This window comes from Schistocerca serialis, chromosome 8 (genome assembly GCF_023864345.2).
Source record: "Schistocerca serialis cubense isolate TAMUIC-IGC-003099 chromosome 8, iqSchSeri2.2, whole genome shotgun sequence".
Taxonomy (NCBI): Eukaryota; Metazoa; Arthropoda; class Insecta; order Orthoptera; family Acrididae; genus Schistocerca; species Schistocerca serialis.
The window spans coordinates 306,057,755-306,077,033 of record NC_064645.1 but is presented as its reverse complement, the minus strand read 5'-3'; the positions used below and the strand labels follow the sequence as shown (position 1 = coordinate 306,077,033).

Here is a 19,279-nt window from a genome sequence, read left to right as displayed (position 1 = left end):
AAATAAGCAGATTAAAGCATTTGGCGTGAAACTACCGTGCACTACCTTGCTGGAAACAACTACTCCAAAATTGTTCATTGACAGTTTCAAAAAAGTTGCATGGTACATCAAAGGGAATTTTGAAACTTGTCTCTTATCCTGTCAGGAGCTTCAGTCAACTTTCATAAACACTTACCACTACCTGAGCCCTGTATCCAATCCGTAATTTTCAGCCGCCATACCTTTACCACCACCACAGTGAGCAGAACAGATTAAGTGCACTATTTTGGCACTCAATAACACAGACAGCATAGGACAAGCTGTGTTCCCTGGAACTAATAGCACTAATGCCCCTCGAGAAATGGAGTCTGCTTTATCAGACAGTAACTTTTAAAATGTTCAGTGCTTACTTTGTGACTTTGCTGATGTTTTGTGTGAACAAACATGTAAGTGAAAGCTGTAGTGAGAAAATAGTGTTACGGCTTTTAGTTTCTCATTTAAACAATACAAGCTACAACAAATTGTTCACTATGTTTCATTAATCTAGGTACACAGGAAGTTCTAAGCTGATCCTCCATTATCTGAAATCCCAGTTTCACACAGGCACTGAAATAATTCGAAAGAAGCAGAAGTCCTCAAAAATGTCATATGATGTCCAATAACTTTCTAAACTGACTACCACTGATGCACATCTATGTCTACACTCTGCAAACGACTGAAGTGCATGACAGAGGGTACATACCATTGTATCAGTTATTAGGGCCTCTTCCCATGGGAAGAATGGTTGATTGCAGTATGAACAGATGCATTTAAACGATCTAATCATTTCCCCTGATCCCTACGTGAGTGACACACAGCAGTTTTAGTACATTCCTAGGGTCAACAGTGGGTTCTTGAAACTTTGTAAGCAGGCTTTCTCAGGATAGTTTACTTCTATCTTCAAGAGTCTGCCAGTTGTTTCTTCAGCATCTCTGACACACTGCCATGGGTCAAACAAACCTGTGACCATTTGTGCTGCCCTTAAGTATACCACCTACTTCAGCCACAACTGAGCCTATGTGATCATTCCATTTCATATCCCCACGAAGTGTTACACCAAGGTATTAGGAGTTGGCTGATCACAGCTGTGACCCATAGATATTATAGTCATAGGATACTGTGTTTTTCATTCTGTGAAGGGCACAATTTTACATTTCTGAACATTTAAACCAAGTTGCCAATCTCTGCACCACTTTGAAATCTTATTCATATACAGCACGAATAGCAAGGGTCCCAACACATTTCCCTGGTGCACACCTGAATTTACGCCTACGTCTGACGATGAATCTTCATACAAGATAACTTCATACAAGATAACATGCTGCGGCCTCCCTATCAAAAAATCCTCAATCAAGTCAAGTTATGCTTACGCCAATTCAATCAATGGGGATGTCTTTATTCCAGCTTCTTTCCTCACTTCCTCATCCTTTAACTTGTCTATTTTGGTCTTCTGGATGGTGGACCTAAGAAATTTCATCTCTGATGCTTGCAGCCTTGACAATTCTCTTTTTGTGAGGGTACATGTTTCAATACCACAGGTCAATATTGGTATGAAATAGCTATTAAACATCATCAGTTTGGCCAGTTTTGGAATAAAGTCATCCCATAAAAGTGATCTTACTTGTTGGTACAATTCAGATCCTTTTTGTACTATGTTGGTGATTTCATTTCTGACCAAATTATCACTGGAGATTACACTTCCAAGGTAAGGAAAACTGTCCACACACTCTAGTTGGTCGTCTTTGTTTTACACTTGCTGGTTGTCCTTCTCTGTTGACTGCCACCACCACCATATTGGTCTTGCTGATAGTTCTCAGTCTCTTTTCTATGACCTATTTTCAGACAACAGGGTTATTCCTCCACAGTTGGTGGGTTTCCACCTGCTATCTTTCTTAAACAGGGGAATTATTACACACTTGCTCCAATCCACAGATATTTTGTTATCTGCCCATATGACATTGAGTACTCGGTGCAGCCACTGTATGCCTTTGATACCTGCTGCCTTTATCATGTCTGTGTTCACTTCACCTGCACCTGAAGATTTTCCTTTAGGCATAGATTTTAAGGCTGCCTCTGTTTCTGCCCAGGTGATGGGAGTTTCCACATTGTAAGTGTGGATTTCCAGTTCTGCATTTGGTTCTTCAACTGATTTATTTAATAGTTGGTCAAAATGGTTTTCAGGACTTCTCTCATGTCACTTTCTGTCCTAACCAGGTTTCCATTTTCATCTTCAAGTGCTTTTACAGTATTCATTGGTTTCCTTTTGCCTCTGATAACGCTGTACAACAGTTTCTTACTGCCTCTACTGTCCTCCAATTTCTGAGTGAATATTTTCCATGCCTTGGTCTCTTCTTATGCAACTGTTCTTTTAACTTCCAGTTTCTTGATTTGGTACATTTGTTCGAGGTTTCTGATCTTCGCCTCATATCTAGTAAGTTCTGGTTTATTTTTCTTCTGATCCCTCTCTTTCCCCGATTACTGCTCTCACACTTTCATTCCACAAATGTGTTTCCTTCTCCATTGTCGTCATACTTTTATTTCCACAAACTTTGGTGGCTTCATTTAAAAAATGTGTACTTTAGTCAGGTCCATTCTGCCTCTCCATTTTTCCTTTCATCTCTTGGTAACAGGGATTTTATGTGGTTCTGATATACAGCTCTCTTCTCTGTCTTCTGGAGTTCCCATACTTTGATTTTTGGCATTTTCTTGTTCTGTACTCTTGGCACATGGAAGATTCTCAGGTTCGCTACTAATAGATGGTGATCACTGTCAAGGCTCTCACTAAGGATTACTCTGACATCAGTTACCATTCTACTCCTATCTTCATCTGTGATGACAATCAATTACAGTCTTTTGTAATCCATCCCAATCATATCGTGTTATCTTATGGCTCTCTCTCTTCTACCATATCCATGGGGTCCCATAACATTCTCATATTCTGTTCTATCTGTCTCAATATGTGCATTTTGGTCTCCTATAACGATCACTCTCTCACAGAGTCAAATGCTTTTCTTGACTTCTAAAAAAGCACTGAGTCAAATGCTTTTTAGAAATCAAGAAATAGTACATCTACCTGACTGGCTTGATCTAAAGCTTTCAGTACGCCTCGTTAGAAGAGTGAGAGTTGGGTTTCAGACATGACCAATGTTTTCAGAATCATGCTGGTTGGCATGGAGTACATCATTCTATTCGAGATACCACATTTTGTTTGAGCTTCGAATACGATCTAACATTCTACAACAAAACGACATCAAGAACACTGGTTTTGCAGACCACTTCTACTACCCTTCTTGTAGACAGGTTTGGCTCTGCTTTTTTCCAAGAACTGTTGGTAGAAGAGGGGCTGACTCTGCCACAAATTCAGTATAGAAGCTGATACGGATCCCACTGGACCCTACATATTTGTTAAATTGTAATGTTTCGCTGTTTCTGAAGAACACTGCACTTATACCACTTATACCACTTATCTTTTCTGTGTGGCACGAGGATTAAATTGGGGCAATTCTCCGGGGTTTTCCTGTGTTAAAAACTTTGAAAACAGAGTTAAGTATTTCAGCTTTTGCTTTGCTTCCCTCAATTACGGTTCCTCTCTCATTCACAAGTGACTGTATATTAAATCTGGTGCCACTAACAGTCTTTACACATTACCAGAATTTCTTTGGACTTTGTGAAATGTCATTTGACAATGTTCTGCTACAGTACTCACTGAAGGCTTCATGCACTGCACCCTTGAAAGCCAAACACATTTCATTCAGCATCTCTCTAGCTATAGCCCCATGTTTTCGTTTTACACATACTACGCAGTAATCTCTGCTTCTTCAGAAGATTCTTTACAATGACTATGTACCATGGAGGGTCCCTCCCATTATCGACTATTCTATGGGGAACACATCTACCTAGTGAATGGTCAGCTGTTCTTTTAAACTCGAGCCTAGTTCCACTATATATTCCTGCCCTGCGCTGAAAGTTTCAAGTTTGTCACTGAGATGGACAACCAATTTTATTTAGTTTACTGAACATATACATATTTCTGCTTGTTTTAGTTGCCCTTTGCATTTTGGTATTCATTGCTGCTATTAGAACCTTATGGTCACTGATACCAGTTTCATGTGGACATTCTCATAGAGGGCAAGTCTATTTGCTGCCATTAGATCCACTACATTTGCATCCTGAGAGGTGTTCTATCTGTTCTAAGTAGTTTTCAGAGAATGCATTTAGTAATGTTTTACAGCGTATCTTACCACACTCATTACTAACAAAACTGTAATTTTTCCAACTGATAGTACGATGATTCAAGTCTCCACTGATGATTACAGTACGACTGGGAAACTTATGGACAAGTAAACTGAGATTTTCTGTAAAATTTTGGTTAGATCTGGCGAGTAATTGAAGGATCCAGTTGTTTTATGCCCACCCCTAATACTATGAGGGAAGAGAGAAGATCAGAAAGTAACGCACAATGATTTCATTAGCAAATAGTTTAATAGGAAAACAACAGTCACAAATGAACTTGTATCATTTACATAATTTTCTACATAGTCACCAACTTTTTTGAACGCATTTCTCCAATCGTGGTACCAGTTTCAATATGCCCCATTTGTAGATCCATTTGGCTGGAATATAGCCATCTGTGGACTGCTGATTTCAGTTCTGCATATGTCACAGGCAGGCGCGGCTCGTAATTAAAGGCTCTGAGGCGGAGCCGTCCCAAAATATATGTTAAAGTAAATTTTGCAAGAACGTATTACATAATTTAAATTATCAGGACGAATTTCGCATATTTCCCATTCCGATTAAAATAATGACGGTCAACGTTTTTGGAACTGTTTGTATCGATAGATGTTTTCCAAACGGTTAGTAGTGTTTAGGCTGCGCCTTGGAATGTCCGTAAGCTGCATGTAGTAGCGGTTTGGGGGCGTGGCTTCTACATAGTACTGCTCTTTAAGGGCAACCCGAAGGCTCAGAGCTTGCAGCCTAAGGGTGTCATACCAACCACCACACGTTTTTCACGCTCCACTATATGTAATAAAGGAATGTTGAGTGGCCGAAACTTCGCTATCCAATCTCTGTCTCTGCACATCTCTACTACGCTTCGATGAGTCATTAATTGACATTTAGTATTATTGTTTTGATAATGTTTTACATAGTTGTTTTGTTTCTGCCATTGGCTATTTTATCCACATTTAGAGTAAGTTTGCAAATATCCCACCAGAGTGCACTGGACTATAGTAACATAACAGTACTGCCATCTAGCGAGAGTTTCATAAGTGATTAGAGGACAAAGCGCGCGAAATTTGTCCCATTACTTTACTTTCCTTGCTTGCTGATGCTGACTGCTTTTGTTGATACTGTGTGATATAAGCAAGTTTCTTTTTCGGAGTGTATTTTGCAAGATTTTAGCGAGTTTTACTTGCTGCGACATACCGCGAGTGTGAAACCAGCGCAATATGAATTCAGTGTGCAATTTAATAGGTAAAAACTTGGCGCACCCAGACCCGATCTAACGATCAATCAAGAACAGAAACAGTGCAAGTCTAGGCAAGGATACAAACGCAGTTATAATAGAGCAATGTATGATACAGCTGAGTGGTTGTGAAGTGAAAATACATTTTCCTGTTTCACCTGTCTTCTTACAAATAGTACTGATAGTGCCTGGACTGAAACTGGTATCACTGATTTAAAGAATTTTCACGCAAAGGTGAAAAAACATAATTCCAGTGAAAAACATTTAAATTGTTTCATTGAGTTTTCAATGCTAGGGAAACTGGACATTATGTGCCAATTAGACAGTGCTTATCGCCGTAATATAAAGATATACAATGAAAATGTATCAAAAAATCGGAATATTCTGGGTAAACTCAGACTGTTAAAATTTTGCGGCAAATTCGAGCTTGCCTTAAGGGGACACGACGAAACAGAAGATTCCAAAAACCCAGGAATTTTTCGAGGATTAGTCAGTCTTGCGGCAGAATTGGACTGCGTCTTGAAGCAGCACATTGAGAAATCAGAAAACCGTGTTTTCTTAGGCCTATCGAAGACAATTCAAAATGAACTCCTGGAATCAATTTATGAGGTATGTCTCAATCTCATCAGGAGTGAACTGTCGAAGGCAAAGTTTCTCGCAATAGAAGTTGATGAAACTACCGACTGTGCAAATTTGTCACAATTGGTCCTAATAATTCGCTATGAGCTACTGGGACAAATAAATGAAAGATTTATTTCTTTTGTATGCCAAAAAAGTCACAGTGTAGAAGATGCAACTGCAGCTGTTCTCTACGAGCTAGAGAAAATGAATGTACATGAAACACTTGAAAAACTGATAGCTCAGTGTTACGACGGTCCCCCTGTTATGAGTGGCCATAAAAGTGGAGTTCAAACTAGAATTAGAGAAATGTACAGGAAGGCTCACTTTATTCACTGTTATGCCCATCAGTTAAATTTAATTGTTGAACGTTGTGTGATGGGCAATAAACAAGTATGGATCTTCTTTAGCAATTTGGAAGGAATTTCCACCTTTTTTTCCTGGTCTTCTAGCCATACAGCCATTCTTGACGAAGTAGTGAAGAAGCGTATTCCTACCTGTCCTCAGTCCATCAAATGGAATTTTAAATTACGGAATGTAACCACTGTGTACAAATACCAAAAGGAAATTGTTGAGTCCCTAGAAAGAATTATTGATGATGATGCCAGTGATTACAAGACAATAAACAAGGCCACAGGACTGAAGGGTTTCCTGCAAGATGAAGATTTCCTCTTTTGGTTAAATTTTTTTAATACAGTCATGCCTCATTGTGACATTCTCTTTAACCAACTGCAGCAGAGGAATATTGATGCAGTGAAAACTGTTGAATATGTATCGCACTTTTCAGATTCTGTCCAGCAAATTAGGGCCTCACTTGAAACTGACGATCACTGGGAACAGGTAGAACCAACTGCAAAATGGGAACGTTTCACAGAATCAAGAATAGTGTGTGCACGAAATGTTTGTGACGTCATCACAACTCAGATCAGAGAAAGATTCACTTTCAATGATCACTTATCGATTGTACAGCTGTTTGATCCATCGCTGTCTGCAAAACATCAAACGATTTTTCCGGAAAAAAGAGCGTAAAATAGCTGTTAATTTGTTCAATTTACAGTCTTCAGATCTACGTCATGAGCTGAACGTGTTGTACAGCTGAAAAGATTTTATGAGGGCGTCAGGTGCTTTGACCTAGTTGAACTTTCTTTACGATAACAATCTGGCTAAAGCTTTTCCTGAAAGTGTAAAACTTCTGCAAATAATAGTAACCTTCCCTATGATGACCGGAGAGGCAGAACACTGCCTTTCTATGTTAAAGCGAGTGAAAACATTCATGCGCAACACTATGAATGAGGACAGACTGTGCGCTTGCAATGTGTTCCCTAGAAAAAGAATTACTGAATCGGCCAAATTTCAATGAAATGGTCATAGACCATTTTGCTGCGCAGAAGGGGAGACGAGCTGACTTCATCTATAAACAAATGAATTGAGGTAAGCAAAAGTGCATTCATAATTGATAAGTAATTTCTTTAAGTCCTACTTAGCCTATTACGTGAAGTGAGTAAAAAAGGGTAGTGTCATGTCTTAGTTGTTTATGTCAGACTAATCTGTAGCGTAACCCGAGGTCTACGTTGGCTCCGATCGATAAATGCTGCAGCCTTCCCCAGTACAGAAATCACGAGCCGCACCTGGTCACAGGTGTTGGCTGACTAGGAATTTCTTCACAGGACCAAACAGATGCAAGTCTGATGGTGCAAGTCCTGAACTTTATGGTGGATGCAGGAGCACCAACATGGGGGTGAGCATTGTCATGAACTTTGGCATTGTCAGCATTAATATTGTGGTGCTTGTCACGAAGGGCATGACAACAAAGTATTAATGTAGGCTGCAGCATTCTTAGTGGTCCTATGTTCAGCAAAGTCCACCAATAAAACAACAGGGATACCTCAGAACACTGCTGCAAGCACTTTCCTAACAGACTGAGTCACATTGAATTTTTTTTGTATTGTGGAAGCAGCATGTTTCCACTCCACAGAGGCCCGCTAGGTTTTGGGTACCCACGACTTGTCACCAGTGACAATTCTTTTCAGAAAGACATGTCCTTCTGTGGCATAACACATTCAGTCCGCCAAGCTTGTCACCATTCACTGGCCCTGGCCCGTGTGGTTGTCTGTCGGGTTCTTAGGCACCAAGCAAGCACTAACTTTCTGAAATTTCTATGTGTCATGAACAACATCATACACCACACAATAAGAAACGAAGAACTGCTGCGATAAGGTTCGCAGTTATACAAGGTGGTGAATCATAATTGTAGCCTCAATAGCTCCGACATTCTGCAGGTTTGCAGCTGTTACTAGCCACCCAGAGCATGGCAAATCACTAAGGTCCACACGGTCCTCTTGAAAGGAGGCAAACCACCTGGAGACATTACTACAGTTCACAGAGTCATCCCCATACACACCACCCATGTCCCCCTGAATTTCACTTTGTTTATGACCTTCAGCTCTCAAATATCTAACTACACTTCGCAGCTCTTCACTAGTTGATGACAATAACGTGTGTCATGTTTGTTTCGTAGTTAACACTTCTCTCACTAGAGCTGCACATGAAAAGAAAATACCATCTGTGGAACAAACTTCAAACTATGTCGTCATGAAATTTCAAAATTACACCTGCAATATCTGGGAGAAAAAAAATTATTGTGCATTACTTTCAGATCCCTATTAAGTCTCACCCAAACAATCTCACATGCAGCTTCAGTTCCTATCTTTGTTTATATTGTCACGTGGAAGAAGGTGCAAGTAGATGAATGATGAACACTAACTTCACTTAACAAAGGTTTATTCAGCACTTCCACATACAAGAGCATGGAGCAAACTGCCTCCGGCCAGAACACACACTATATACCTGGGTGGCAGGATCCTTGTAGGACTTCATTCGAAGGACGTGGACCGTACCTCTAATCTTTCGTTGTCTTACATCAGGGTTGAAATCTTCAACTTCATAAGTAACATTAGACAACTGTCTTACAACCTTACAAGGTCCAAATTAGCGCCTGAGGAGCTTCTCGCGGCAGACCAATCTTCTGAACAAGAGTGAAGATTCTGACGAGGTCACCAGGCTGGTAGTCGCATCATACCTTCGACAATCATTTTCTTGAGCCTGCCGCGTGCGGAGTCGAGCTAACTGTCAAGCTTCCTCAGATCTGGTTAACACCTGGACGATGTAGTCATCTACATCATCAGGATGTAACGGAAACACTGGGTCCATTGTTGTAGTTGCCTCACACCCACGCATCAGGAAAAATGGCATAAATCCTGTGGTGCCTTGTTAGGCAGAGTTGTAGGCAAACGTCACAAAAGGTAGCACCTCATCCCAGTTACTCTGCTCAACAATGACGAACATAGATAGCATGTTGGCCAAGGTCTCATTAAGGCGTTCAGTAAGCCCGTTAGTTTCAGATGGTAGGCAGCCATGTGATGAGTAATGTTGCACCGACGTTTTATATCCATCACAACATTCAATTGAAAAACTTTCCCTCGATCCGTAATTAATGAACTTGGGGCACCATGTTTTAACACGTCTTCTACGATGAATTTGGCTACCTCGAATGCTTCGGCTGTTTAGGAATCACTGATAGCCACCTCTTTCCAAATGGATCAAAGTTTTTCTTGCAAAGTAATCCATTAACTACCTTAAATTGTCCTTTCATATCCTCTGGCCGATTTAAAGCAAGCATAACTTGAGATATCTTGGCGTTGTCCTGCTCAGCAGAGAGATCCTGGCGTGCAGCGAGACAGTCACTATCTTCATCCAAGTCTTGATGGTCTTGCACAGGGTTTCTCGAGAGAGAGTTGGCATCTTTGTGTTTTCTTCCACTTTTGTACACTATGGTAATGTCATACTCTTGAGGACATAGTGCCCACCTGCCGAGTCGTTCTGTTGGATCCTTAAGACCTGCCAACCAACAAAGTGAGTGATGGTCTGTAACAACTGTGAATGGCCTTCCGAAATTTGCACATGGCCCAGATCACAACAGGACAGTCCCTCTCTGTAGCTGAGTAGTTTCTCTCAGCTTTTGTAAGTGTCCTAGAAACATAGGCTATAACCTTCTCTTTTCCATCCAAAATCTGCACCAGAACAGCACTGATCCCATACCTGCTGGCATCTGTGTGTAGTTCTATAGGTGCTCTCTCATCATACAGACAAAATACACGTCAGTCGTCAGAGCTTTTTGCAGCACATCGAAAGACACTTGTTGAGCACCACCTTAGATAAATTTAGCATCAGCTTTTAACAACTCTTGGAGTGGCCTGTCTTTGATACAGAAGTCTTTGATACACCGACGTACTAAGAACATAATCTGATGGAACTTCTCGCATCTCTAATACATGTAGGAATAGGAAATTCCATTATGGATCTCACCTTTTCTGGGTCTGACCCCACACCTTCGTTTGGCCCAAGATGTCCAAGTATTTTGATTTCTTTTGCTCCAAAGAGACACTTTCTTGAATTAAGTTTCAGTCCACCTTGTTGGAGACACTTAAGAATAGCCCTCAGTCTTTTTGTGTGTTCATCAAATTTCTCTGAGAACACTATAATGTCATATAAATATCGCCCACTTCAGGTGACAGAAGATTATCCATCATCCGTTCAAAAGTTGCTGGTGCATTACACAAACCAAACGGCATTACCTTAAACTCATACAGGTCCTCAGGGGTGATTAATGCAGTTTTCTCACGATCAGCCTCATCTACTTCGATTTGCCAGTATCCTGAGTACATGCCCATGGTTGAGAAAAACTTAGCCCCCTTCAGACAATAGTGTATCGTCAATTTGTGGAAGAGGGTAAATGTCCTTCTTAGTTATCTTATTAAGCTTCCTGTAATCAACACAAAATTGCCAACTGCCATCCTTCTTCCTGATGGGGACCACTGGTGACGTACATGGGCTCTGCGAAGGCTGAATGATGTCATTCTTCATCATTTTCTCTACCTCGTCGTGAATTATTCGACGTTCCATTGCTGACACGCTGTATGCTCTTTGGCTTACTGGTTGATGGTCTCCAGTGCTAATCCGATGCTTCACAGTCTATTTGTCTAATTTGCTCTTCACCTGTGGATTGAAGCATTCAGAGAACTCTTGAAGAATGGCAAGTAGCTTCTTCTGTTGTTCCTTAGTGACATCTGGTGATAGTTGAGCTAGAAGATCTTGTCTCATAGTGGTAGCGCTAATTTTGCCCACAGACTCGGCATGGGAGGTTTCTATGATGCTCCGGTGTTCTTCAATTAATGGCTCAGCATTTGCTACACCCATGTGTCTTTTAAGGATCTGCAGTTCTTGGCAACAGTTAACTATTCACAATTCACTGAATCCATTCTTAAACAAGACAATAGAGGCCGGGATGACCAAGTTATTCTTCAGTATGCTTCTCTTACATTCCACTAAAAGATCTATGGGTTGATGCATGGCATGACACATGACAGTTACCTTTCTAGCGCTGACTGCAGGAATGATCACTTCATCCAGCATACACTGTCCCCACACACTACTCGGGTGTTCATCTTCCTGTCCATAATATCTCATCTCGTCTAGCATAATCTTCGAGCAACCACAATCTATAACTGACTGAGAAGCTTTCAAAAAGTCCCATCCGAGAATGACATCACGACTACACTCTTGTAAGATGACAAATTCTAAGGGCTGTGTATGGCCACTTATACCCACATGAATGGTACATCTTCCTGTAGCTTTTACATATTTCCCATTAGCCACCTTCAGCAGAGATGTTTTGTTGTCGACGAATATGTTTTTCTGCAACTGGCGACAGTACTTCTCCGAAATGACTGAATATGGTGCTCCAGAGTCCACAAGGGCTTGGGCTGGTCAACCATCCATGACGATATCAATGTAGTTTCCTATCATTTTTGTAGTGATCAATGGCGGAGGAGTTTTCTCTTCAGTGGCCTTACCTCCAAGGAAGGTCACACCCTTTAGTTTTCCAGGTTGCGGTGGTTAAGTGATTGGCTGGAGCTTCTAAACAGCAATGGAGACTTTGAAATGTTGGGGAGTGTAATCCAGCGGATAGCTTGCGACGACGGTGACCTATGTCCCTTATGACCTCTTTAAGCGTCTCTGTTTTTTGCTTGCCGTGCAATCCAAGTGCCCTCAACTTCCTCTCTCACTATCTGATGAAGAAGACTTGTGAAATCAGTTGCTTCCTCCATCACAGACATCAATACGACATTTGGAAGCCCTTCAAACTACTTGCGTGTAATTCTTTTTTGATGCATTGTCTTGATATACTGGCACCATTTTATGAAGTCATCTGCTGTTGAAACCTCCATCAGGAGCAGGGCTTGATACATGTTCTCAGCACCACCCCTCATGAGATGTGCAACGTTATCTTCCTCCTCCATTCTAGGATCCACTATTTTACACAGCTCCAAGACGTCTTTAATGTCAGATGCTGTAGTTTCTCCTGGACGCTGTGCCCTGCGCTTTAATTTATCTTCAGCCGTGCACTTCAGTCGTGTATCGCCGAAATACTTGTGCAGTTCCACCTGGAATACTTCCTAGCTTGTGAACTACTACTTCTTGTTCTCATACCATTGCTTGGCAGTCCCCTCCAAGTAGAAAAATACATTAGCCAAACACACGGTGTCATCCCATTTGTTAAATTTGGCTATACACTCATATACCTTCAGCCACTTGTTTGGATCTTGGCCATCATCACCAGAGGACCCAGAAGGATGTCTAATGTGGTGGCACACAGTTGCTGTCATCGTAACGCCGTAGTCTTCTGTCTTCGGTAGATCGCGATCTGTTGAATATGGTTCGAACTCTGGTTTCTCGCGATGTAAACGGCTGCACTGTTGTGTCCTGATGAGAGCCACTGTGTCGTCGATAATGTGTAGTATCACAAATTCCACTACCCAGCGCCTCCACTAGAATAATGTCACATAGAAGAAGGTGTAATCAGATGAACGACGAACACCAACTTCACTTAACGAAGGTTTATTCAGCGCTTGCACATAAAAGAGCACGAAGCAAACTGCCTCTTGCCAGAACTCTTACAGTACATATACAGCTACAGAACATTCCAGTACGGCGATTCTTGGCATTTGTGGATACTTCTAGAATGTACTCAAACCGAATATAGAAATTAAAATGGTATAGTCCACGAGAGTTTTGAACTTGCAACCCTCCATTCAACTGTTTAGTGTCATAACCACTACACCATGGTACTACTCATATGAGTTTCTTATATACTATGACAAATACACCACCTCCTTTTCCCATTAGCCTACACTTTTGAAAAACACTTAAATTTTTTGCAAAAATCTCACTGCCGTCAATTTCAAGTTTCAACCAGCTTTCTGCATCTAGTTTTTTGAGAGCTTCAGTGGTTTTCAGGAGAGCTTCAAACTCTGGCAATTTGTTGCAAATGGTTTGGCAGTTGACAACTAGAATTTTAATACTCTCACCTGTAGGGAGCAACTCTTTTTGATATAATACTCCTACAGCTGTCATCATCTGGACTGGATGGTGTCACCTCATTAAAAAAAAATTAAAAAGAAAAGACTCTTGTGTGCAATCTACAAAGTCAGTTAACTGGGTAGCAACCTCTGATGGGTAGCGCACACAGCCTTGATGACAGGCACAGTTTGTTGCAACATACACTGTAATTTGCTGTTGGTTGCATCCTGCTCACTTAATGACTGCCAGAATAGCCTCTTCAGTATATCAAACGAGGCCCCCAGGCATACACAGTATGTGCACCTGCTGTTCCTTATGTCCCTTACTGCAATTTCCCGAAGGGGTACCATTATTCGCTGTAAGTTTGAACTGCCAACAATTAATATACCTCTACCACTTTGCAGTTGCCTCCTCTTGACACTGGGCAAAGCAGGTGTTCTCAAAATGGGTGACTTTAGTCCCACTGGTTCAGTTTCATGAAAAACAGCACGTCAAATTTGTTGGATAGAGGAATCTATATAAGACCCTGAGTCCCCCCCTGGTCCCTGTATACCCTGTATAGGACACCTAGATCTACCATTGACAAGCCACTTGCAGTTAAGTTATCTCAACACACCGATTTGCAGCAGCTACCATTTGTTTGACAGTAGTTGGGCGATATCCAGCTGCTTACAAATATCAACTAACTTCTCCCATGTTCGAGAACAGCATTAACTGTGGGACAGTATCATGGCTCCTGCAATGTATTACAAAGCAGTGAACAAATAACTAAGTCTACTCATCATCTTTTAATCTGTTGAGCTAAAAAGCTGCTAATTCCCTACAAGAATTGAAGCAAATACACAAAATGGGATTGCTATTAAGGCAACACAAAAACCTGTGGTAAAAATTACAGGTTTCCTAAAATGTTTTGAGATTAATTAAAGTTGTTAGCAAACTTTAAAAACAAAATTAATTTACGATAACTGTAGATGACATCTAGGGCTGCTCCTCTTTGAGGAAAAACTAGATGTAACACTATGTTAGTTACAATATCAGCTGTATTAACTAGTTTACAAATGCTGATGTAATACTACGAACGCCCAGGACAATGGGTACCTTCGGAAAATTCTCAAAAAAGTATGTTTACTTGCATTGGTATTCACTGAAATTTGGAATGGTCTATTCTATGGCAATAACTGAATTGCCAATGCTCATTTGCTACAAATTAAGTTATCCATAACTCTTGTCATCTACGAAAATTCTCAAAAATATAGCTCTGTAGGCATGTGGAAATTCTCAAAATAACGTATTTCTCACTTTACTATACAAGGAAATTAGAGAACAATTTCAAGAGCAAAAGTAAGTTTAACCTTACAATTGACAATTACAGTACGATTTTATCAGGGTACTCGCAAATGTTCAAAATTTCACAATGTATCACAATACAAACAACTACTCATACAATCAATGGAAGATTGCGCAGAAGCATAGTGAATGGTAAAATAAGCAAATCAATAATTTCAAATCAGCTCACAAATCTAGCACATGCGATGTTTCACAAAGGAAAATTCCCAGGTTGGCATTTACATATAAAAAAAACTTGCAAATTGCAAAGACTTTTTACTTAAATGATTCTGTGACAATTTCTACACTGGCATGCAAAAAATGAACACTGCAGTATCAGTTTATCTCAGTAATAATCGTGAAAACATGCCGCACCAACAAAGACCATCATCTGCCTGGAGCAGCTAACTTTGACAAGAAGTGTGCACTGAGGCGAGTCTGCTCAATACATTTGAGCAGCTCGCAGGAACATAATGGCAAGCGCCATCACGGTGTATTTTGCGACAGGCTGCTACTGATCCCTCCTGTGAGGTGCACAATGCAATACACTTATTTGTAATTCTAAATTCACTCAACAGATGACAAGGCAAAGCTTACTGGTAAGCTCTAGTGTCCGTCTGTTGTGGAAACATAAAGGTAAGTGACAGAAAATGGCAGCTAGTAAAAACAACCTGTGTACTACTACTGAGATTATGGTAAGATTGAACATGACACTGTACTTAGTATGTTTCATGAAAATAATTGCAAGTGCATGTACATACCATTATGTTCCTGAAGTACGTGAATTTTGAGGTTATATTAGAATCATTGCTTTTGGTTAAGTGATGTGTGTATGCACATTTTTCAGGCACATTATTAGATTTAATAATATTAATGGTAACAATAATAGCAATTTTTGTTGTTATACATATTAATAGCAAATCAGATGGTATTGCCCAAAACAATGAACAGTGTATTGCTGCACAAACAAGTTACGAAGGGGCACTCAAAGAGACGAAGAGGTCGTCTCGGAAAAGGCTGAAGTTTGATTCTCAGTGCAAAATTAAACAGCAGAGGAGTAATTTCGGCGACGAATGTTTCGTGTAAGGAGAAACTGTAAGTAAAAAAAGTGAGAGACCTAATTGTCAGTGCCCTCTTAAGTGTTTTGAAAAAGTAGGAGATTCAAATGTGATGAAAACATTCAAAACATTTTGGGAAATAGGTGATTTTAACGTTCAAAATGCATTTTTAGTTGGTGCAATGAAATGTAATGTTGCCCTACATTGTCAAAAAGTAGCTGGTGAATATCTGAGAAATTTTACTATTTCCTAGCATGCAGAAGTTGACGGCAGTGATATTAAAGTTTGCAAGAAAGCTTTTCTTGCCAATCATGGTCTGCATCATAATCATGGTCTGCATCATAATCACGGTAGCATGGAAAATATACAGAAGAATATCTCATCTGGATTGAGCATGTCACCTCAGGAGACACATGGCAAGCATTCCATGTGTCCACATGCTTACTCTGAAACAAGTTTTAACCACGGCAGGGAACACATCGACAAAATATCGAAATACTACTAGTGTCACTACAGATGCTCAAACAATGGTGGCAGATTGTACCTGGGCACAGACTCAACAATCGCCTCCTGTTACGATCACTACACGAATGTCTTCTACAAGTAGAGATCCTGTACCTGCAGAAAAGTACAGGCAGATTTTCACTGAAGAATATAACATAGGAGTAAAGCCACCAAAGAATGATAGGTGTAAGACTTTTGACACGCTAAAACTTAAAATTGAGAGTACTGTTGACCCCCAGCTGAAAGCAAGTCTCAAGTGTCAGTTGGAATTACATCAACGTCGCGCAGAGGCTGAGATGGCTAACACTGGAATCCAGACAAAATGACAGAAGCAGACAGTAATCTTCATGTTGTGACTTTTAATTTGCAGTACTCTCTCCCAGTTCCTTAGTGAATATGTGGGCCAGCTTTTTACAAAAGGAAAATTTGGTTAGGGAACCTGAATGTTTTTGACTGTGGCAAGAACAAAGGGCACTCCCCCTTGTGGAATGAGACTACTACTGCCCGTGGATCAGAGGAAATTTTAAGCTGCCTTTTACATGACTTTGATGAAGACAACATAAAAGGAGAGACTCATTGTGATATCTGATAACTGCTGTGGCCAAAATAAGAACTGGAACATGGTTCAGTTTTGGAAGTATCTAATTTCAACTAGACGATTTCATGTGATTGAAAATCACTTCCCCGTTAGTGGGTACACAATATTGCCCTCTGAAAGAGATTTCGCAACAACTGAAAATTATGTTCACCGGCAAGTACAAGATGTGTACAGTCCAGATAAGTGGTTGGATATGATCCAAAGTACACTAAGACAAATCCATTTTTGTGTACGATATGCAAAGAGAGCATTTCTTTCAAATAGGCCACTAGAAATAAGCATTTGTCTTAAGAAAGCAGACAGCTGATGGTTGAGATGTCAACCTAAGAAATGTGGGAGGGGACCTCAGAATTTCTGTCATCTTTATCCATAAAGCGAGACATTCTGTCATGACATCTGGCACGAAATAAGTTTCAGAAAACGTGGAAGGCAATGCCCTCTTTCTATCCTTCAACTTAAATACAATGGGCCAAGACTTACTGAAAAGAAGAAGTTTGACATCCTGTTGCTCTTAAATTACATACCTCCAGTCCAGCGTGGATTTTTCCTGTCACTAAATCTAACTATTTCAGACAGAGAACACTTCAGTGATGAGAGAGATGAATGACAATGCAGTTTGAGTAAAGTGTTGAATAGTTACTGTAAGTTTTCATAAGTAATTTTCTATCACCATGTATTTTTAATGATGTGTGGTTGGTAAAACAAAATCACATCTATACGAACATAATGTAATACTTTTTGTATATTTCATTTGTTTTAGTCTGTTCTCAGTTTTATTTATGTCTGCGTAGAAGAAGACATATGTTAAACGCACTACAGAATAAAAGCAATGTTTGAAAAAAAATTATTCAAATTTGTAGGTAAATTCTTGAAACTGATTTTGGTGCTTACCATTGTGTGCCCCGAGCCACTCATTTGTGTATTTCACTATATAAATTTATGTCTATGAATGAATGAAAATAGATTATTTTCCATCTGTTGTTCATTACTTCAGACTTACTGGTTTCATGCGATGACATCCATTTTCATATCATTTCTCGTAGTAAAAGAGTTAAGAGAAATGATCTGAAGATGGGCAACACTGTCTGAAACAGGTCAGTTTGAAATTATAAAAACAGTGAATGAAAGAGCGAAAATAAGTCTATCTTCAACTGATAATGTTGTCAATAACTCCATGTTGGCAAGTACATCCATATTTGATGAATTATTGAGTTTGTATGTTATGACTGCCATACCAATGTGCACTTTCTTGGGTCTCGGCCAAGCAATGCACATCTCATGGCAGAACTGTTGATGAAGGCTAGTTAGCAAATTCTCCTCCCTGCTATAGCATCATATCAAGGATCTTGCACAAGAGTAATAAAATGAGAATAAGAGACTTGGCATTTAACAGAAAAAAGATATGACTACTTAAACAATGGAAAGTCCAGGATGGAACAACAACCTGAAAAAGATAGATTGCTACTCACCATATTGAGCTGTGATCAAGTTGTAGATGGGCACAATGAATACACTGCTTAACATTTAAGCTTTCAGACACTGAAGCCCCCCAGCAGCCAGAACCAGTAGCCGTGTGTGTGTGTGTGTGTGTGTGTGTGTGTGTGTGTGTGTGTGCGTGTGCGTGTGCGTGTGCGTGTGCGTGTGCGTGTGCGTGTGCGTGTGCGTGTGCGTGTGCGTGTGCGTGTGCGTGCCCACGGTTTCGAAAGGACGACTTCTTTGTCTGAAACCTTAAATGTTTTAGCAGTCTTCACTGTACCTATCTGCAGCTCACCACCACTTCTGTGTGGTGAGTACCAACTATGCTTTTCTAAAGGTTAGATTTCGACTCCCTTACCTTTACTTCTTCTGGTGTGGCTGCTGTCTCTCCCGTTAATAAATTGTGAGTCTTCGTATAGCGCAACTTCTTGAACTTGTTCAACATTTTTCTATTATATGCAACTTGAGCTCTAGCCTTGTTAGAATCTGGGTTTGGTGGCTTTCCATGTCTTGTAAGAAATACGTGAAGATACAAGGATCCATTATTCCTTACATTCTTTAAAAAAGAAGAGAAAACATAGCATTTATTGTAAGGTATGAACATGGTTCATGTTTTGAATGAAAATGAAAATATCTAATTAGAAAAATAGTGCTACACACAGAAGCATGGATACTTTAGATTCTGAGACTTTTTTTTTTAGAAAATACAAAATATATTGAACCAACATCTGTTTAGTATTTTTTTATCTTTCAATCAACAGATCAATTACACCTTTAGTAAGTGCTCTTTACATCTGT

The 19,279-nt window shown here is 40.1% G+C and overlaps 1 protein-coding gene across 1 annotated transcript in view; it reads right to left on the bottom strand.

The window, feature by feature from the left end:
• Positions 1–19,279, bottom strand: part of LOC126416370 (cleft lip and palate transmembrane protein 1 homolog) — a 45,729-nt gene that overhangs the window by 11,246 nt on the left and 15,204 nt on the right. Inside the window, exon 4 of the mRNA XM_050084051.1 lies at positions 18,840–19,037. Within this exon, the coding sequence (XP_049940008.1) occupies positions 18,840–19,037 (198 nt within the window). The remainder of the gene's footprint in view (positions 1–18,839; positions 19,038–19,279) is intronic.